The 20660-nt window shown below is 54.0% G+C and overlaps 2 protein-coding genes and 1 non-coding gene across 12 annotated transcripts; 1 reads left to right on the top strand and 2 right to left on the bottom strand.

Annotated features, from left to right (window-relative positions):
• Nucleotides 1-91: 91 nt before the first annotated feature.
• PHF1 (PHD finger protein 1) lies at nt 92-5850 on the bottom strand. Of its 7 annotated transcripts, none has more exons than XM_043907175.1 (15): nt 5316-5850; nt 4410-4584; nt 4245-4326; nt 4048-4143; nt 3176-3276; nt 2933-3081; nt 2677-2772; nt 2430-2498; nt 2149-2272; nt 1975-2042; nt 1711-1815; nt 1413-1602; nt 1236-1330; nt 885-965; nt 92-726 (listed from the first exon to the last, which is right to left on the bottom strand). In XM_043907175.1, the coding sequence occupies exons 2-15, from the start codon at nt 4566-4568 to the stop codon at nt 438-440; spliced, it is 1704 nt and encodes a 567-aa protein (XP_043763110.1). In that variant the 5' UTR covers nt 4569-4584; nt 5316-5850; the 3' UTR covers nt 92-437. The 7 variants fall into 7 exon arrangements, 5 of the variants coding, with proteins under 5 accessions (XP_043763110.1, XP_043763111.1, XP_043763109.1 ...); XM_043907176.1 differs by having other exon boundaries at nt 885-962; XM_043907174.1 differs by having other exon boundaries at nt 1413-1815.
• A 734-nt stretch (nt 5851-6584) lies between these two features.
• KIFC1 (kinesin family member C1) lies at nt 6585-20236 on the bottom strand. Of its 4 annotated transcripts, none has more exons than XM_043907169.1 (11): nt 20079-20236; nt 14225-14365; nt 14043-14136; nt 13458-13514; nt 13293-13343; nt 12695-13092; nt 11255-12034; nt 9937-10227; nt 9767-9840; nt 9579-9654; nt 6585-6765 (listed from the first exon to the last, which is right to left on the bottom strand). In XM_043907169.1, exons 1-11 carry the CDS (start codon nt 20088-20090, stop codon nt 6721-6723), a joined length of 2019 nt encoding a protein of 672 aa, XP_043763104.1. In that variant the 5' UTR covers nt 20091-20236; the 3' UTR covers nt 6585-6720. The 4 variants fall into 4 exon arrangements, with proteins under 4 accessions (XP_043763104.1, XP_043763105.1, XP_043763106.1 ...); XM_043907170.1 differs by having other exon boundaries at nt 13458-13511; XM_043907171.1 differs by having other exon boundaries at nt 14225-14362.
• TRNAG-UCC lies at nt 16028-16100 on the top strand. The gene has a single exon. It is a non-coding gene; the product is annotated as a tRNA-Gly (tRNA).
• Nucleotides 20237-20660: the final 424 nt, after the last annotated feature.

Below are 20660 nucleotides of genomic sequence, written 5' to 3'. Positions count from 1 at the left end.
TTCCTTGTCAAAAAGTGAATTTGGTTGGGAAGATCAGAAGTGCTTCTAGTCCCTTTCTTCTCATTTTTTAGAATGACTCAGGGCTGCTAAGTTTGTTTATTTATCTTTATTTCAATGATACAGAGCCCAGGATCTGTTCTCCTCCCCTCCTCAGTCTCCGTCCCCAGGGGTTAAATAATTTTAAAAAATATTTAAAAAGCTGTAACAAAATAACATCAAAGGAAATGAGGGAATGGTTGGGGGGAAGGGTCAGGAACCGTGAAGGGAGTAGAGGAGAGCGAGCCTCTTCCCCAACCCCCAACCTGGATTCCAGCCTGGACAGTGGAGGGAAGTACCCCCCTAGTGCCCCAGGTACATCCCAGCTGTAGGTGAGGTCAGAGGTCAGGGTATGAAAGTGCCGGTGTGTGTCAGTGGGCAGTCGGGCAGAGGCAGGCTGTTCAGAAGATGCCCCCACCTCCCCACTCAACCAGGTACTGCACAGAGCCGTCAGGCCGCACTCTGCGAGCAAGGACCCGCACGGGGTCCCCTCGGGACAGGTAGCCGACCCCACCTCGGACTCCACCCCCGGCCCCAGGAGACAAACTACGGCACAGGGGAGAAGGGGGTGCTGAGCGTCTGGGAACACCTGGGGAGGGGGCTGGGACTGAGGAAGATGAGGCAGTCATCGAGTGGGGGGCACTTTTAGGGAGGTCTGTGGGGAAACCAATGTGAAGTTCCAGGGGTGACCTAGGGAGAGAAAGCAACTGTCAGTCCAGATGGAGATAAAGACTGACCAGAAATGGAGGCCGTGTGGGGATCAGAGAAACAACAACAACAAAAAGGTTTACAAGACCAAGGAAATTAAAGAGTACAGAGGTATCACAGGTAAAGGAATAGAATCTCACCTGTCTGGGGGTTCACCATCCCCAGAGGTCCCTGCGGTGCTGGCAGAGGGGTGGAAGGAAGCGAACATCCGGATGGGACTGCTGGGGTTGGAAAGAAAGTAAGTCAGGACCCAAAGCAGGGGAATAGGACCTTCTCCCCCTGGGAAGGGCAGAGTGCAAACACTATCCTCAAGGAACCTGTCCCTATATACTGGGGAGCAGACACTGGTTCTCGAAGTCTCTAGGTAAAGAAGTGGGCAGCCAAAGGGGAGAGGGAAAAGAATTTTGGCTGAGGAAATCCAGAAGATTGCAAGCAATTGGAAGAGAGGTTCCGAGGGAGTGTGTCTGGTTGGAGGGAGGCGGCGCACTGACCTGGGCAGGCAGCGGGCGTCTGTGGGCCGGAAGTTGTAGCCGCTGCTGCCCTGGTAGCTCTGGTTAGGGCTGGAGGGTGGTGGAGACGCTGAGGCCTAGAAGGAGCAGAGGACTGAGAGTGCATCCTTGACTCCTTCCCACACCACCATGTGCCCACGGCTGCCCCTGCCCCTGTACCTGCAGTGCCCTCTGCAGACGAGCCCGCTCCCTCTGCTCCTGGGGCTCGGGCTGGTTGCGCACTGCTGAGGGTGGCCCCAGCTCCTCCATTTTCCCCTTCTGCCTCCTCCTCAGGGGCTCTGGCTCCGGCCTCCGGCGCTTCCCCAGGGGACGTGAGACCCCTCCCCCAGGGCCCTGCCCTGAAGGGAAGCTGTAAGAGGCCTCCTTATCCCCCCAGCCCCCTCCCGGACACCCCAAAGACCTCCCTGTTTCCATACATACACCCTGAGAACTTCCCCATCCCCCCTGGACCAGTGACCTGGTGGGGGCTCCATCTCCAGGAGGGGGCTCCACAGGGGGAGGGATCCGAGCATGGAGACCAAACAAGCATTTCCTCTTCTTAATCTCCCTCCCTGAAATGAAACTGGGATGAGGAGAGAAATGATACAGGGTCAGTGCTGGAGAAAAGGGACCCTCCTATGCTGTCTGTCCTTTTCAGAGGGGATCTTCCAGATGGGCTGCAGCCCCTCCCTCTCAGGCTGCGTAGCCACGTCTCCATCTCCTGAGGCTCCCTCGGACTCACCGGTCCTTGTGGCTGTTAAGAGCAGAGAGGAGCTTGGAAGACCGTTCTCCCTTGGGGGTTTCTGAGAGCTGGGGGAGGGGATAGGAAATGGGGTCAGGAGAGCAGTGATCCCCTCCCCCATTTTTCCGCATCTCCCTGGTCCACCCCGACCCCCAGAGGTTCACCACCCCTTACCTCTCCAAGGAGCAAGCTGTCCCAATTCTCAGAGGTGAAGGGGAGGATCTCACGGTCAAAATCAAAGTATTTTTTCTTACAGCAAACACTGAGGTGGTAGAGGACAAGATGCGCCACATCCACCCTGGAGAAACACTGACTTGTCAAGGTGGTGGAAGCATTACAAAAGCTGGGGGGTAGGCAGGGGTATCCCCCAAGTAGGGGGCTGGGGCCTGCAAAGTGAAAAACTGGGGGTGCGGAGAGAGGAGTGATGCTGAGGTCGTGCCCCATATCCAGCTCACCAGCGAAGCTGTAGCCTCCGGACCTTCTCAGGGCCCCCCCGACACACACAGCACTCAAACTCATAGAACCTGGACGTAGGCAAGAGGAACAGAATACACCTTTTACAGGAAACTACACCTGCCCATGGGGGAGGGGGGGTGTTCCGAGCAAGGATGGGGCTAACCAGTAAGCAAGGTTTCAGAGGTCAGGAAGACACCTGGTCTGGGATGGGGGGGCAGAGCTCCTGGAGGGTCTGCCCAGGCTCACCTGTCCCCGTAAAGGAGGGGCTTGCTCAGACACTGGGTGCAGGCCTCGTGGAACCACTGCAGGCAGCTCCGGCACTGCAGCATCTTCAGGTTCCACCTGAAGGGAAACGGGACCAGTGACCCCCCAGACACGTCCTCCTTAACTGCCCCAAACCCTGCTCACCACTCTCCTGCCCCTTCAGCACCCCGCCACCCTGCCCTTCTCCTCTGTTCCCACCCCCGTCACTTGTTCCCTAACCCCGCCCCTCACTACTCACTCCCCAGGGCCACCACAGTAACAGTAGCTCTGCTGCCGGTTGCTCAGATGCCCAGCGTCCCAGTCCAACCCCTTCAGTCCATACGGCAGGGAGAGCTTCATGCCCAGCATGGCCCGGGCGTAGGGGCCCTTCTTCAGCGCACCCCCCCTCTGTGGGTGGAACAGACAGGTGGCCTCAGGAGTAGGGGAAGGAAGGGCTCAGGAGAGGCTGGGGGTGGGAGGGCCCACAGGGAGGGGCCCTTACCTTGGTGGCGATGGCAAAGACGCACTGGCGGCAGACCCAGGATACGCCCTCTCCCTCTCCAGGGGCTGGGGCCCTTGGAACGTGGCAGTCCTGGTGATAAGCTGAATAATGAGAATATTGACAGTAGACCACTTATTGCATTGCATACCTGTGTGCACTAGGCATTGGGACAACAGTCTTACCCCCATCTCATTTTGTTCTTGACCATGGTCCTACTGGGGTGGGCGTATTGCCTTTATTTTAAAAGGTGAGGCAGCTGTGATTCTTAAAGGTTTAGGGACTTGCCTAAGGTCAAATGGTTAGAAAAGGCCATACTGGAACTACCCTCTGCCCGCATTCGGGGTTTCCCTGATAGCTCAGTTGGTAAAGAACACATGCAGTGCAGGAGACCCCGGTACGATTCCCAAGTCAGGAAGATCCCCTGGAGAAGAGAGAGGCTACGCACTCCAGTATTCTTGGGCTTCCCTTGTGACTCAGCTAGTAAAGATTCCGCCTGCAATGTGGGAAATCTGGGTTTGATCCCTGACTGGGGAAGACCCCCTGGAAAAGGGAAAGACTACCCACTCCAGTATCCTGGCCTGGAGAACTCCATGGACTGTACGGCTCATGTCGTCGCAAAGTCAGACACAACTGAGAGACTTTTGCTCACTCACACCCTCTGCTCGCAGAGCTCATACATCCCAACCCAAGGTCGCCTCTCCTGTGCTGGAAGGCAGTGAGGTTACAGGCTTGTGGAGACTGAAGAGAGCAGTGGCTTGGGCACTCAGACCAGGACAGGTAGTATAAGGACCAGTGCTGGAGGGAAGGGTCAGAGGCACCCTGGCAGACCCAGGGCAAGCTGGACCATTCAGGTGTCCTGCCCTCTCACCCACCATGGCGACACTTCTCACAGCTGACCAGCCGGTTCCCAGGGACCACAGTCTCAGAGCGACATACACAGCAGAGGAGCTCCTCCCCAGGGAGGGCCGCTGTGAGAGAACAGAGTGTCAGAGGGCTTTGTCCTCCAGCCCCTTTCTGTCCCCCATGCCAGGCTTGTTTTCCATGGGATCCATACTCTCAGGCTTCTCACCAGGGCTAATGTCTTTCCATAGAACCAGAAACTGGGAATCATCCTCAAACTGAACCAGACACACCTCCCGAGCACTGTCCACCTGGAATGGGTGAGCACAGAAGATGGAACAGGAATCAGACCAGATAAGGGGAATGAGAAAAGGTGACAGGTCAGAAGGCTCACCTTTTTGATGGTCCCCAAGTATAGCAGCCCATCTGTCCATCTGGCCAGCACATCTTGACCCTCCCAAAGTCGAGGCCGAGGGCCTGAGGTGGGAGCAGGGGAAGCTGGGTCCCAAAGTGGGGGGGCACCAGAGCGGCTCAGCCGGGGGGGCTGTGCCATTGCATCCTGGGGGGGTCTAGTTAGAAATGAGACGATAGGAGAAAGTTACGAATATTGAGGAACTAGCCCCCATTTTCTTTGCCTGTTTTTCTGTCAAAAGACTTGAGCAGGTGTGCCCAGCCTCCATTTCCCTGAGACACCTGGGTAGGAAACCCACTGGGCACCCCTTCCGGCTCTCCCAAAAGAGTCACCACAGGCTCTCTTCTCCCAGCCGGCCCCGCCACCCCACCACCAACCTAGTTCTCTAGTTTCCCAGCTTCCAGAGCTCCCCTGGGATGTTATATCCTGGCCTTGAGATTTTAGCAGAAACGACGGTTGCAGAGGCAAAGGTTACCACTCAGTTTCCACTATCACCTTCTACCACTGTTTATAGTGGTATTATAATTGGGGTGCTGTGTCCCAGAGATGTGTTTCGGGAGCTTTTTCTGGAGATGTTTTCCAGAGTGGAAAAGGTTGCCTCCTGGGCCCCTGTGTCTCATTCAGAACAATCATCTTGGTGCTAGGTTATGTCAGGTCACCCTCAAATTCGGGGCTCCCTGCCCCCGGGTTAGATAACTTCCCTGAGTGCCCCGGGAGGGGGGCGTGTCCCAGTCCGGGTCTCTTCTCCCCAAGACGGCGAGTCCGAGAGGGGACTTGAGTCGGCCCAGCCCGACCCGCCGCCCGGGCGGCGCGGCTCTCCCGCCCGCGCCCTGCGCGCCGACCCCCGGCTCCCTGCCCCCCCACGGGCGCCTCCCGCCGCCTCCTTACCAGTGACAGCTGGGGCCGCCGGGAGCCGGGCAGAGGCAGACGTGGGAGACTGAGGTGAAACCCCCGCGCGGGGAGGGCACGGCTGGGCGTCGGGGGGGCGTGCAGGCAGAGACCGGGGGGTCCCCAGGCCCAGCCCCTCCGTCCCGGCGGCTCTGGGGCGTATGACGCAGCAGCCAAAGCAGCGGCAGCGGCAGGAGGAGGCGGCGGGGGGAAGGAGGGGAGGGGAGGGGAGGGACAAACCGGCTCGGGGGGAGGGTGGAGGGAGGGGAGGGCCGGGGGGAAGGAGGAGCCGGGGGGGCGGGCACCTCCTCACCCCACCTCCCTCACCTCCAGCGGGCCTGGAGGGCGCGGAGGGAGCCGGACCGTCTCCGCGGATGGGGAGGGCGGGCTCTCGGACCCGGCGGGAGAGGGAATCCCCGCAGCCCCTTCCTCCAGAGGGAGGCCTGCCCTCGGGGCAGGAGGGAATCCCCCGCTAGGCCGCCGGCCGGGCCCCCACCCCGCGCCACATCCGTTAACTGCCCCCCGCCCCGCAGGGTCACTCCGGGCCCCGCCCCGCGCTCTAGTTCACGACCCCGCCCTCCATTCACCCGTCCCATGGCCCCCGCCCCGCGGGCCCCGCCCCCTCCCGCCTTTGCCCCGGCCCCGCCCTCCCCGGAGCTAGTTGCCCCCACCCCCGCCCACCGTCGCCGCGCGTCTGCGCACGCGCGACCCCTCCCGCGCGCGCGGCACCTGGGAAGACCCAGCCCTCCTCTGACGGGGCGGCGGCCCTCGGCGGTTGGCGCGAGGGTTAGCCCGTGCGCCCCGCCCCGCGCGGCAAGGCGGGTGCACCGACTAGAGCTAGTACCGAGGCGGTGACGCCGCCGAGAGCCAGCCAATGGCGGCGGGCGGAGCTAGCCCCGGCGGTTCGAAAGGGAAGGCAGAGAAAGAGCGGGAGGCGAGACCCCGCAGCTTGTGGGCGGGTGCGCCGGCCCCGCCCCGGACTCGGACTCCCACCTTCCCGCACTCACCGAGTTCCTGCCCCGGGCGAGGGTGGCTTGTGGCGGAGGAAGCGGAACTAGTGACTGGACACCTGGTGCGCACACCCCCCGGACGTGGACGGGGACGGGAGCGGGGAGAGGGGCTGCCCTGACTCTGGGGTGACCCGTTAGAAAAGCCAAAGCCCTGTCCCCGTGAAACACTGACGTTTGGCAGAATGGAAGAGCCACAGCTCCCATCTTCATGGATATGACAAATATCCCCCTTATTGGGCAACCGCTAATAAAACCTTTATTTAAAAACAACAAAAATTCTCTTCTTTATTTGATAGGCCCAGGTATCAGCGCCCCCTCCCAATAAAGCACCACCACCCCACCCCACCCCCACCGTGTGTCTCACACATACACACACACACAATCTAGATCCATCTTCATTTCTTGTTGGCCTGGGCAGTGCCAATGACACACTGGTTCACCTGCGGGCAGGGGATTTAGACAAACAGGATAAAAAAAGTTTTCAGAGCAACCAAACGAAGTTTTCCCCAGATCACCTCTGAACCCTCAGTATTAGGGCTGCCCTCAGAATCCTGAAATAAAGGCTCTGAAAGCAGGTTCAGGCTGGTCTCAGTTCTCCCACGCCCACTGGGCACACTAGATGTGGAAGAGGGGGAAAGGCCAGAGAAGGGACAGAAGCCCCTCACAGGAGCAGAGAGAGGCACTTCTCTTTGTAGACAACCCCACAGCCCTCCCACCACTAATGCTCAATAAGCTAGATAACACGGCAACATAAAGATAAAACATAAAAGAACCAAAGCTCCTTAGAAAATTAATGATCCTCAGTCTAGGGCCAGAAATGTACAAGATGAATCCGGAGAAAGGACTACTGGGAACTTGTCTAAAGGGCACAGGAGCCAAGTTGGAGCTTCCACTGGCCAAAGGCAGGCAATCTGAGTATCAGAAAGAATAATGACTTCAAAGGATATATACCAAAAGTACAAGTAAGATGTTATCTCCTGGATAAAAACTCACTGGTCATCTTTGGAAGTTGCCAAGATACCAACTTACAATAGTGAAAATTGATGAAGAATCTAGCATTTATCCCATCTTACCTATATGGACTGCATTTCAGAATAACCAGAATAGAATAACCAATTTCAGAATTTCAGAACAGATGACAAGGAGAGTTCTCAAGAATTATGATTAATAAATGTAGAACAGCTGAGAAAATTAGAAAATCACCATTTTAAAACTCCCTAATAATAGATCTGGGGCTTCCATGGTGGCTTAGTGGCAAATAACTGCCTGCCAATGCAGGAGAGGTGGGTTCAGTCACTGGAGAAGGACATGGCAACCCACTTCAATATTCTTGTCTGGAAAATCCCATGGACAGAGCAGCCAGGTGGACTACAGAGTTGGACATGACTTAGTAACTAAACAACAACAAACAATAGATCTAGATAGCATCGCTGACAAAATCATTAGGGGAGAAAGTTGAAGGGAGTTTTTAAATGGATAGATCGGGCTGACAATACCCAAGTCCAGTGATCAATTTTTATATCATTAAAGGTGATACAACTAGGGGGAGGGGGGAAAATGGAACAACTCGATACTAGGTGCCTCCTGATATGATGCAATAAAATGTATCATACTATTTAAATTTTCTTGCCAAGAAATTTGAATCTGATTCAAATCAAGCCTCCAAACCTAATTACAAGAAAACAAAAATTATGGAGGAAAGAGGAAGCAACCCGCCAAAATCTAGAATATATGTTCTATAGGACAAATCACTCCACTTCTTCTTTTTTTTTTTTTTTTTCCACTTCTTCAACAAATAAATCTGGGGGTGAGATTATTACAGATTAAAAGAAACTCAAAAGACCATTTCAACTAAATTAAAAGGGTGGTCCTTGCTTTGATCCTGAATGGAACAAACCCTAATGTATAAAAGGCATTTGAGACAATCAGGGGAAATTTAACATAAACTGGGTATTAGAGGATGTCAAAGAGTTTACGTTGTTGGGTATTAATGATGTTGGTAGAACTTTAATCGATTTCCCTGGTGGCTCAGACGGTAAAGCATCTGCCTACAATGAGGGAGACCCGGGTTCAATCCCTGGGTTGGGAAGATCTCCTGGAGAAGGAAATGGCAACCCACTCCAGTATTCTTGCCTGGAAAATCCCATAGACAGAGAAGCCTAGCAGGCTACAGTCCATGGGGAACTTTAATTGAACTTGTAAGGTAGCAAGGGAAATCCTGATTAAAGCAGAAGACCACAGCAGGGTGCTAAGGTGGCCAATTACTTCCACAGCAGCAAGAGTGCAGAAGAACACCTGTAATCTGAGACCCTGAATAAAGCCAGAAAGCATCTCAAGGCTATATCCTCAGGAAAATGAGTTATCAGAGGAATACATTACCCTCCAAGGCACTATGTAAAGAAACTTCCTGACTTAACTCTTGTAGAGGGAGCTTAAGTTTCGTAGAGAATTCATAGCCTGGACACAGCTGACCCTTGTGGGGACTGGAGTCTGAATTCACGCTATCTATTTGGAATAGCCTGAAAAACCTGTATGTCTCTGATCCAGGAAACCCATTTCAAAGAATCTCTCTCTGGATAGTTAGATGTAACCAAGCAAATATAAAATGATATGTACAAAGTTAGTCAACATAGCCTTGTTTGTAATAGTAAAAGGGTGGAAAGAATCCAAGTGTCCAGTAGAGGGAACTGGTGGATAAACTTTGGCGCATCCATACAGTGGAGTCCTAGGCAAATGCAAAAATAATGGGATGATCTCTGTGTGCTGGTGGGGAATCATCCTGGGGCTGATTTTTTTTCTTTGTCCCCCACTCTCCCTGGCCACCGCCCCGTCCTTAAGGCTGTCTTGTTAATAAAAAAAAAAAAAAGGCAGGACAACATATAATACATGAGAGAGGGGAAGAGATGTCTTCTCTAAGAAAGAGGGAAATCCCATGCATATTGCTTGTATTTGCAAAAAGAAACACTGAGAGAAGTAAAAGGATAAAATATGACAACGACTACTAGGACCGGAGAGAGAATGAGGTGGGCGGGGCGGAGGTTAAATCTCACTGTATACAGCTTTCTACATATTTTTGACCTTTCAACCACCTAGTTTTAAAAACTTAATTCAAACACCCCCAGAAGTCAATAGTTAACTGCCTGGCAAATGTACATCCTTTCGGGATGCACGTGCCGCTGGCCTGAAGGACCAGGGTGCAGACGCCTATAGTCAGCAGGAAGCCTGACGGGGATGGGGCTGCTAGTGACCGCACCTTGGAGGCGAAGCGTAGGGAGTTGAGGGACTCAGAGACGTTCTCTTCTAGGGGAGAAATGTTCACAAACATGAGCCTGTGGACAGAGGAGAGGGGGCAAACCCCAGAATCAGTGTCCAGGTCTTCATTACATCACTGCCCCGCCCTGACCCTGACACGGTGGCTCCCAGCCCACCCCTTCTGCTCACATCTTGGCACTGCCGCCCAGAGAGTTCTGCAGCAGGTAGGTGAGCTTGCTGTTCCGGTAAGGCACGTGGGACTCCTACAGGGTGGAGAGAGACAGGCGATTAGGACATGGCTGGGGACAGCCAGCACCAGCCGCTTCCCAGGGCCCACCTGCCCCCACCCCCATTCCTACCTTGTTGCTCAAGGCCATGATGACCAGCCCCAACGTGGACAGGCTGCTGTTAATGGCCTGCGTTTCCCGAAGGCGTTCCCGCTCCCCAGGGCCGAGCGCTAAGCCGGGGTCGAGCCGCTCACTCCCAGCCAAGTCCACCAGGCTGAGGGGGGCCGCACACTGCAGGCCTCGGCCAGCGTGCTCCCCAGAGATCTGCAGCTGGAACACGCTGTGACTACGCGACGAGCGCTCATTCTGGGCTGTGCGGGCCACAGCGCGGTTCTGGCGGGCTAGATGGAGCAGGGCCTCCACCTGGGGATAGGGCGCAGCAAGAGGTGAAGTCAAGCAGTGGTCAGCCCGTAGCCAGGTTAGGTGTGCATGCATGCCTGCATGCTCAGTCGTTTCAGTCAAGTCCGACTCTTTGCAACCTGTGGACTGTAGCCCGCCAGGCTCCTCTGTCCATGGGATTCTCCAGGCAAGAACACTGGAGTGGGTTGCTGTGCCCTCCTCCAGGGGATCTTCCCAACCCAAGGATCAAACCCGCGTCTATGTCTTCTGCACTGCAGGCAGATTCTTTACCCACCGAGCCACCTGGGAACCCACAGGTCAGATACGGCAATAAGCAAGACCCAGCACCTGCCTTCTTGGTGCTTTTTTCTAGCCAGCAAAAGACTAAATAATTAAAATACACGGTGTGTCTGAGATTATCAAGGAATAAAAATAGAAAAGCAGTGTGTGATGGTGAGGGTTCTGATTTTAGAAGGGATAACTTTTCCTGACAGTCCAGTGGTTAGGACTTGGTGCTTTCACTGCCAGGGCACAGGTTCAATCCCTGGTTGGGGAACTAAGATCCCATAAGTCATGCAGTGCAGCCAAAAGTTTAAAAAAAAAAAAAAAAAAGATGGTCAGGGATGGCCTCAACACCTTAAAAACTTTAAGGTGGTTAGGGGGCAATCCAGGCCCTGCTGGGAAAGGAACATAAGACCATGTCAGGCAATGGACAGAGGAGGTGCAAAAGCCCTGATCCACAGGTGTGATGAGCAGGTTGAGGAAAAGCCTGGAGGCCAGCAGGGATGTCGTGAACTGCACAAGCAGAGGGGGCAGAGATGAGACAGAGGTTGCCATGTGGGGCCCAGGGGCACCCGTCTCAGGAGACATGTCACTTCTCTCCACGCCTTGGTTCCACCTCACAGCTCAGCAGCCAAAGCCAAACATCCCATCTGTCTTCACCACTCGCCCTTCCTCACCCTGCCGCTCCCCCCACTTCCGTACTGCATCACTCTGCCTGCACCCCAGCCCTCCGACCCCACGTCCAGGCCTAGTGGCCCTCAGCACTTACCTCCCTCTCACAAGAGACCGGAACGTAGCGCGCGTTGGTGACCGTAAGCTCCTCGCTGCCTGGCCCTGCCCGGCGAATCTCACACTCACCCCCCTGGCCCTTCCGGGCCCCAGTGGCCAGCAGGTCTCGGACAGTCTCGTTGTAGATCTCTACGTAACTTGCCACAAAGCTGTAGGTCCAGCCCTGGCCACGGAGCTCCTGGGCCACAGAGAAGAGGTGCCGCAGGGCCCGAGGGATCAGTCCCTCCAGCCGGGGGTCTCCCCCAGGCCCGCCCTCCATGGTGAAGGTCTTGCCACTGCCTGTCTGGCCATAAGCAAAGATGCACACTGGATAGCCATCCAGCGCTGACTGGACAAGCATGGAAATCTCCTCAAACACTTCATCCTGTCCACTCCCCGGTGGGAACACCCGGTCAAAGGAAAAGTCATGGCGGGTAGGGGCAGCTGGCGCCCCACTCAGGGTCCCACGCCGCTCATCAGACCGGGAGAGGCTGAGGCGGGTTGGAGGGTCAGAGGGTCCACAGGGGCCAGAGGGAAACTGAAGGAAGCCAGGGGATGGGGTGGACTCCCCTGGAAGGACGGGGCGGACCCGGCAGAACACTCGGATGTTGCCTTTGAGTTCCTGCAGCTGGTTGTGTAACCGCCGGCGCTCCATCTCGAGCCCGTGGAGACGGTCTTCCCGCTCAGCCAGTACGGCCTCCCGGGCTGCAGCCTCCTGGCGCAGAGATGCCACCTCCGCCTGGCTGTCCGACAGAGAAGCTTCTGAGGTCTGCAGCCTCCTCTGTCCAGAACAGAACAGACATGGACGATGAGACACAACCAAGAGTAAGAAGTTTCATGATGGGACTAGGGGTGGGAGGTGGGCTGGCCCCTGACCCCAAGGACTTCAGAGTCTGGTAAAGAAGAGACAAGTGAATGTTAATCATAGTATTAGAATAAGGAGTACATGGGAGCACCAGAAAGGGCACAAGGAAGGATATCTAGGCTGACACCCGAAAGCGCGGGAGTGAACCAAGGGAAGGATGTGGTGCAGAGAGAATATTCCACAAAGAGGGATGTGCCAAATGCCCTGAATTGAGAATCGAGTCATTTGAGAGATTACAAGTAACTCATTCTAGTTGGTGCTCACCAAGGAGCCAAACGGATGACAGATGGGAGAGAATGCATGGGGACCTTTATCAGTGAAGGTCCATCCGTGACCATCAGTGAAGATGGACAGAAAGAAAGGAGGTGGAGAAGTAGAGGAGACGCAGATGGCAGAGGGGAGGGTTATGGAAAGTCAGAATGGGGTGAAGTGGGGCAGGAAGCAGGACAGAGCAGAAGTGTGCAGAGTGGGGGCGAGCAGGGAGCAGGGTGGGGGACGGTGCTGCCGGAAAGAGGTGCTCAGGACTTCAAAGCCCAAAGCAACTTCTGGGCCACCTAGAGAGAAGCCAGCCCTCACCTCCTGCTCGCCCAGCTGGGCAGCCAGTCCCCTGCGCTCCTCCTGTAATCTCAGCTGTTCTTGCTGGAGCTCTTGCACTAAGCCCTCCTGCGTGCCCAGCCGCTCTTCCAGCTCCAGGACGCGGGCACTCAGGTTCCCCAGCTCCCGCTGGCCCTGCTCAGCCTGGGCCCGCACCCTGGTCAACTCCTCTTCCAGGGTCCTGCGCTCTGCCCCCAGGGCCGAGGCCTGTTGCTGGGCCTCCCGGAGCTGGTCCTGCAGCTGTTGGTTCTCCTGGTCCAGCACCTGCTTCCTCTCACGGTAGCATTTCAGCTCTGCGTTGAGGTCACATAACTGCCCCTTTAAGTCCCAGGCCGGACGTTTGGGTTTCTTCCCTCCCACCATGGGAGGCGCAGCTGTCGCTAAGATGGGCACAGAGAAGACCAAGGTCAGGGCAGCCCTAGCTCTGTCTCCTTTCTCCCTCCTAGCCTTAGGGCCTCCACACCTGAGGCTCCGTCTCCTTCTCTTTCAGGCAGGGAAAGGACCAAAAGGATTGTTCTGGGCACTCACCACCTCCTCTCCCCATCCCAGCCTCTCACCCAAGATCTTATTTGTCACCTACTTCCAGGCTTCTGGGCAGGAACAACAGGACCTGGCTTCTGAGTCTTCAGCACTAGAGAATCAGAAAGGTGGCATCAGGGGCGATAACACCAGGGTCCCTCCACCTCTACCCACCTCCTTCACCCCCAACCCCTTCTCAGCCTTGGCTCTCAGACACTATTATTACCTGGGGCAACAGCCATGGAACATCGGGGTGCTGACTTCCTGGGAGCTCTGGGCACTGCTGGGAGACAGAGGAGAGGAAGAGCAGAGTCATGACGCACAGGGTAGCATGCACTCGGGCTGGGAGTGTGTCCAAAGACAGAGGAGTTGCTTTTTCAGAAGATTAGAAATAAGATAACCTTCCTCTTCCTCTAAATCTGACCAGCTCCTAAAGATATCCTCCCTAGGACCAACATGCCAAGAAACAAGTTGGACAAAGACAAGTGAAAAGAGCTGGGGGGCGGCAGGCAAACAGTGTGTGAAGTATGCTAGTGCGTGTGAAACACACCGGGGGGCACGCCCATATCTGCTTGCAAACCCACAGAACATCCCTGGAAGGACTCACAGCTGCCCCTAGGGAGGGGGCTGGGGGACTGGGGAACAGAAGCAGGAGGGAGAGTTCTCAACTGCACAAAAACTTCTGTGCCTTCGGAACTTTGAAACCAGTGAAACATGTTACCTATTCACAATCAGCTACGATCGAAAGAAAAGACAAAGACAGAAGTGAGCTGAACTGTGGACCAGGTCTCTCTCCAGCCCTGGCACCCACCTGCGGTCTGGCCTTGTGTCTGTGGCACAGAGCTGAGGGCTGCTGCTCTGGGGTGGGTCGTGGTCACTCTGGTGCCCAGGCCTCGTGTTCTTTTCTGGGGAAAGACAAGGGTGGGGTGGGCTCCACAGCTCTTTCCCTGATGGTTTCAGACACACGTCCATGGATCTCCACACCCAGCTCACCTTCTCCGGCTCCAACGCCTCCTCCATCTGGTCGGGCCCCCTCTTCAGCCTGCGTCCCGAGAGAGGCAGCCGGGAAGCGGCCTTGGCCAGGGGTCTCTTCAGCTCTATGTTGCCCTTCACTTCCAACAATGGTGACCTCTGCTGGAAAGAGAGAGGCCTTTCAGAACACACCCTGAGGCCCAAATGTCCCAGGAGCTCCCCTTTATGGCCCCCGAGCCTGATTCTCAACACCATCTCCAACAAGCATCAACTCAGTACCCCTGGGGCCACACCCTGGGGCTCTCAGATGAGGTGCCAGCCAAAAACCATGGAGGGAGGTGGGACACGACACAGTCCCTAAGGGACAAGACGTAAAGACACATGCTGGACTTCAGCTAACGTTAAGGGGAGGACCTAAATCAGCAGAGAAGGAGCCCTCCTTTTGGAAGGCAAAAGCTTGGCCTGCACATGGCATGGCTGAGAAACCGATGAACTCTTTCAGTGAGAGCTGAGAATCATAAACAAGGGAGTGACTTAGAAAAGAGACCAGGCTGAAGGCTGGCTGGAAAGAGTAGGTAACATTTATTAGGAGCAGTTTCAAACGTTTTATCTGAATCAGCTGACTTAAACCTCACAGCAGCCCATGGAGGAGGTGCTACTATTAGCCCACCTTGCAGATGAGGGAAGGAAGGCGGCTGGGAAGTAACAGAGCTGGGCTAAGGTCGTTGATGAATAAAAGGAAGAGCTGGGGTTAGAAGCTAGACAGTCTGGTTCTGGAGGCTGTGTTTTTAACCACTGGACCACACTGTCTCATAGGGCATTGATGCCGCGCTAAGGAGTTTAGGTTTGGGCCCTGCATGCATGGAGAGCCAGATAGTTTCTGATCAGGCATGTGAAACAATATATGAAAGAGGCTATATAAATAATAATGAGGTGGGAGTAGGCGGGCTGGCAAGGGGAAGATAAGAGTAGCAGCATGATCAGTGGAAAGCACCAAGGACAGGTGTGCGGTGGGGGTAAGGGAAAGGAAGAGCCTCTCCTCCAAGCAGTCCAGCTCAGGGTCTGGGGATCACGCCCAACCTCTGCTTACTCCTGCCTCGGGGGACCAACCATCCTGGTGTGCCAAGGACTGAGGGGTTTCTTGGGACACAGAACTCTCAATGCTAAAATCAGGTCACTCCTATGCAAGCCAGGACACATGGTCACCCTTCTCCTGTCCCCCTCGGGAAAGCACCACGGATAGATCAATTTCTGATTTTCACTATGGGTAACTACTAATTCCAAGGCCGGTTTCTCTCTGCCCTTCAGTTTACTTCATTCGGTATTTACCAAGTGCCTATTACATGCCAGGAAATGATCTGGATTTTGGAGTAACAGGCGTGGTCCCTGTCCTCAGAATGGCCACAGGACAGTAGGCAAGTAAAATGTAAAGAGATGATTAAATCTTACTGAGTGTGATCAGGAAAGGATCCCCAAGGAGGGAGTGGGCATCCAGTTTAGATGGGGAGAGTGGTAGACACAATCCTACAAAGTATTTTCAGGCTGAGCCTTGAGGATGAGAAAGAGCTGGCTTGATGGGCTGGGCTGAGGAGGAGCATTCCAGGCAGAAAGCAAGGGGAGGGATGTGCAAGGAATGACGGTTATTCTTTTCAGCTGAACACAGGGATGTGCAGAGTGGGGAGGAGAGCAGAGGCAGAGGGAAAGACCACGGCAGCCGGGACGCCAGCATGGAGTCTGGGTCTACTGAAAGCAAGAGGCCTCTGACGTCGTTAAGTCAGGAGAACAGTATGACTCCATTTGTACTGAACAAGTGAACTGTGGACTTCCCTGGTGGTCCAGTGGTTAAGACTCCGTGCTTCCACTGCAGGGGGCTCAGGTTCAATCCCTGGTCAGGGAACTATGATGCTGCATACTGCACACTGCAGCCAAAGAATAAAAAAATTAAAAAGGTTTAGGGGCTTCCCTGGTGGCTCAGTGGTAAAGAGCCCGCCTGCCAGTGTGGGGGACACAGGCTCGACCCCTGGTCTGGCAGGCTCTCATATGCTGTGGAGCAACGGAGTCCATAAGCCACGGCTATTGAGCCTGTGCTCCACAAGAGAAGCCACCACAATAAAAGCCCACACAGCAACTAGAGGGTGGCCCTCACACACCACTAGAGAAAAACCCGAGCAGCAACAAAGACCCAGCACAGACAAAAATAAATAAACAAAATTATACAAAAAAAGATAAACTAAGGCATATTTTTAAAGTTTTTTTAAGTGAACCATGTCCAGTGCAAAGAATGAATGGAAATAGAAGGTGAGGGTTATCACAGCAGAGGGATGGCATCATTCCCTCATCCATCCATTCATCATGGGTCTGTCCCACTAGGTTTGCTGAATGATGCTCTGGACCAGATGCTGTTCTAGGCCCTGGGGCAAGAGTAACGAATGTAAAGTCCCTGCCTGCCCAGAGCATACTTTCCAGGGCAGCCTTTCCAAAAGGGTACAAGAGAAAGCTCTACAGAAAATGAACTGTCTTCTCAATTCTCCCAAGAATGTAAACAGCTCTCACCATTCTAACTGCTCAAGAGAGAAGTTAATACATTAGATGCAAAGGATGCCTTAGGGCATTAGAGCTTAATTCCCCAGGAACTCAGTTGAGAGGGGATATTCTAAGAGTCTCAGGGCTAAGCAGAGGTAGCATGGAGTGGGGGAGCAGAGGGCAGGCAACGAAGGAGACCAAGTCTGGCTGACTCCAAGAAGCCTGCCCTGCTTCTCAAGATCACAGGAGGAAAAGCTGTGTTTGTTTTTCAGTTAAACTTCTTGTTTTTAAATATTGTTGATTCACATGCAGTTGTGAGAAGTAACATGGAGAGATCTGAGAGTACCTGAAAGCTAATTTTTAAGAGATGCTAAGTTTAACTTCAGGAAAGTAAGGTTGAACTACTTGTGATACAGAGATTCAGGGATGCTCACAGAGAAAACTCTGAAACAATCTGATATCCTTGTTTTTGTTTTTTTTTTAATTTTTAGTTTATTGATTCTTACCAACTGAGCTATGAGGGAAGCCCATCCACCAGCAGGGATATACTTAACTGTAATACGTTCAAACTACTGGCTCATATACAAATAAAAAGGGAAAAAAAAAAAGAGGCTGCATTCTCTTTTTCCTGCCACTTGCAGAATTTTGCACAAAGAATACTGATTTTAATTTTTAATTAAATGTAGTATGAAAAGTAAATTTTTCTTTTCAGTATTTCAAGGTCAAACATTGAATTTCTTAATCAAAAATGCCTATTGTTCTCCCTATGCTAAGATAGTGGATTACCTAAAGACTTACCTCCTTGGAATTTGTGTGGGTTCAGAAAATGTGTTCAAAGGTTTGTTTACTCAGGACAACTCCAAAGAGCACAGTATTTAATTTTCTCCCATCTATAAAGCTGGACAGGACAACTCCCAACTTTCCACTCCTTCCATAATATCACCTTCCATAATATAAAAGCAGATTTTCATTGAACCCCTCCTATACCACTTCCCAGGTTCAGAGATGGACGCCCTGCTGCTAAGTCATCATGTGTAGGTCTGCTCCCACTCCTCACCCACTCAAGAACAGCACCCAGGCAATCCTTCCTTTTCTGCACCATCACTGCCCCTTTCTCCTGGATCCTTCCAGCCAGTATACAACACACACTGTTATTGCTTCCAACCAAAAAGAGTCTTTCTCTCCTAAACCCAATCAGACTTTCACTCCCACCATTCCCCAAAACTGCTCTCAAGGCCATAAGTCACCCTGTGTTGATCACTCCCTCTTCCTAAATACACTCTTTTCACTTAGCTCCCGGGAGACCATCTTCTCCTGGTTTTCCTACCTCTCTGGTAGATCCTCTTCATCTCCCCAAATTTTAACAGTGGTCTTTCTAATCTCTATGTTCTGGGCCACTCCTATGGCTTTACACACCACTCATATGCTGCCAACTCCCAAGCTTACGTCTCCAGCTCAGACTTTGACTCTGAAGTCATACGGAACTGCCTTCTCAATGTCACCACTTGGAATCCTAGTAAACATGCCAAACTCTGACCGCGTGCCGTGTAATCGTTTCGACCCTGCAGCTTCCTCCATCTCAGCTGATATAACTCCCTCTTCCAGCTGCTCAAGCAAATACATCTGAAGTCCTCTCATTCTTTTATATACCACAAAGTCTAATGTCAGCAAATGTAGCCAACTCTATCTTCCAAATAGATCCAGAATCAGACCACTTGTTACCACTTCCCCTGCTGCTCCCATGACTCAAATCGCCATCATCTCTCACCTGGATTATCACACGCCACTGGTTCTCAGCTAGGGATGACTTTACCCCCAGGAGATGTGTGAGTGTCTGGAGACACTCTGACTGGCATGGTCAGGTGGGGGTTGCTACTGTCACCTAATGGATAGAAGCCAGGAATGCTGCTAAACATCAGCCAATGTACAGGACAGCCCTCCACCCCCAATGAAATGTCAATAATGTTGAAAGCTGAGAAAACCCGCCACATTCCTAACAGCTCTCCTTATTTCTATCCTTGCTCCTTTACAAGCTAATCTCAATGCAGCTGCTAGAATGGCCCTCTTAAAATGTAAGACAGATCTTGTCTCTCTTTGCTTAAAACCATCCAGTGATTCCCCATTTCACTCAGAGAAAAAAACCAAAGTCTTCACAGCGGCCTGTGCAAGAAGTCCGTTATCCGACTTCCCTCACCATAACATTCCCTCTTGCTCATTCCAATCCGGCTTTGCTATACAACTCTAGAGATTTTGCGCTACGGGATTCCCTCTGCCTGGAATGATCTTAATAACCCCTTACCTGTTTCCCTCACTTCCTCCAAGTCTTTATTCACCTCTCACCTTCTGCACTGGGAGCTTACTAAGACCACCCAATTTAATTGTCTCTCTTGCCAGCTGGCCTCCCCTCTTCCCCTCTTAATCTGCTCAAACTTTTCCTTTTCTCAACAGCCCTTAAAACATTAACAGCATTAGACAATTTACTTATCACATATTGCCTGTCGCCCCAAAGAATGGCAGCTCCATGACGACAGGGATCTCTGCTGCATCCCAAGCACATCGTAGATGCCTGGTAAATATGTGATGAATAAACATGAGAAGGCTTCTATTCTTTTTCATTGTCACAACACACTGCTCCACTCTCTGGCTGGCAGGATACAAAAACTCTCTCTTTGTAGCAACTTGACTTTGGGTAAATCTGAATGCCAAACAGAAGTAAACAGAGGATTCTGGCAGGAGCCCTTTTCTGGCACCAGAAGTCACCCCACTCTGTCACAAACACACTTCTCTCCGCTGGACGGAGGAGACTGCAGGAGGTCGTGGGGTGCCGCAGGGCACTGATGGGAGGAGACATTAAGTTAACCAGTCCCACTGAGCAGAGATCTCTGCAAAACCAGGGAACGAGAGATAATGCAAAGTCCTTCAGTTCAGAGTACTCCACCCTCTTCCCTTCCGATGCCCGCAAGCGGCTGCAAAGAGGAGAGAGAGGACACGAACAGGCATTAGCAGGGATTCGGCTTCAGTCACCGTTTCCCCAGGGCTAGAGGCCATCTCGGAACTCACACTGAATGGACGGGAGGGAACGTGTTCAGACAAGCCTGAAGATTCGAAACGGGAAATCCTCGATACACGAAAGTGAGGAAGGGTGCGGGGGCTCCCTGAAACTGCGAGAAGGCAGGCCGACGTGCCCCCGCCCTCCGGGGCCGCTCCCTGCCTTCTCCGCTCTCCACTCCGGATCCGTCCCACGGAGCAGGGCACGCGAATCTGGGCCCCGCCGGCCGGACCGAGGCCTCCGGCCGGTCAGCGCTAAGGGGTGCGGCAGCCGGCTGTCGTCCCCGCGCCGCCCGCCACTCACCTGCGGCTCCATGTCCGGCTCGGGGCCACTCACGCCGGGCAAGCGCACTGAAGACGACACCGAGACGGGGCTCCCGGGACCCGCGTTCTCTCGCGCGCTCGCGACACAGGGTACGCGAGCTCCGGGTCCCTGCGCCGCCGGCCCCTGCGCTGCCACACCCGCCACTTTTGAATTTCAACGGCCGCCACCCGGGCTCACCTTGCTCGGCCCACAGGGGCCAATCGTCGCCGTCGCCACAATCCAGGGCCAATCGCAGCGCCCGCCGCCTCCGGAGGCCACACCCCGCCCAGCCGCCACCGCCTCCTTCCTGCTCCCCCCGCCCGCCTTGCAGGCGACTGAGCCCCACTTCCGGCACCACTTCTTTCCTCACCCCACCCCTCCTTCAGCTGGAGGCGCGCGGCGCTTCCGCTCGGCTCCCGGCCGCCTCTCTCAGCGTCAGAAATGGCCGGGAACGCGCCGCCCGAGCGTAACTCGTGTGGGGGCGGGGACGCCAGCGCAGAGGAGGCGCGCCTGCGCAGAAGGACCTGTGCGGGCCGCGGAGCCGGACGAGCGCCTCCTAGCGGCGGCGGCAGTAGGCAACGC

The sequence above is a fragment of the Cervus elaphus genome, chromosome 7 (genome assembly GCF_910594005.1).
Source record: "Cervus elaphus chromosome 7, mCerEla1.1, whole genome shotgun sequence".
Lineage (NCBI taxonomy): Eukaryota > Metazoa > Chordata > Mammalia > Artiodactyla > Cervidae > Cervus > Cervus elaphus.
This window is presented reverse-complemented; position numbering and strand designations above follow the sequence as displayed.

Bases quoted from the DNA above. Each gene is read 5' to 3' on its own strand.
- PHF1 (XM_043907174.1), bottom strand. From the start codon at position 4,568: ATGGCACAGCCCCCCCGGCTGAGCCGCTCTGGTGCCCCCCCACTTTGG. The intron at 4,144-4,244 runs GTGAGAAGCCTG...GTTCTCTCACAG, and splicing joins ATGGAAAGACATTAGCCCTG to CGGCCCTCCCTGGGGAGGAG. The intron at 2,773-2,932 runs GTGAGTAGTGAG...GTTTCCCTTCAG, and splicing joins TACTGTGGTGGCCCTGGGGA to GTGGAACCTGAAGATGCTGC.
- KIFC1 (XM_043907169.1), bottom strand. The intron at 13,515-14,042 runs GTGGGTGCCAGG...TCTGTCTCCCAG, and splicing joins GACACAAGGCCAGACCGCAG to CAGTGCCCAGAGCTCCCAGG. The intron at 12,035-12,694 runs GTGAGGGCTGGC...TGTTCTGGACAG, and splicing joins CCCAGCTGGGCGAGCAGGAG to AGGAGGCTGCAGACCTCAGA.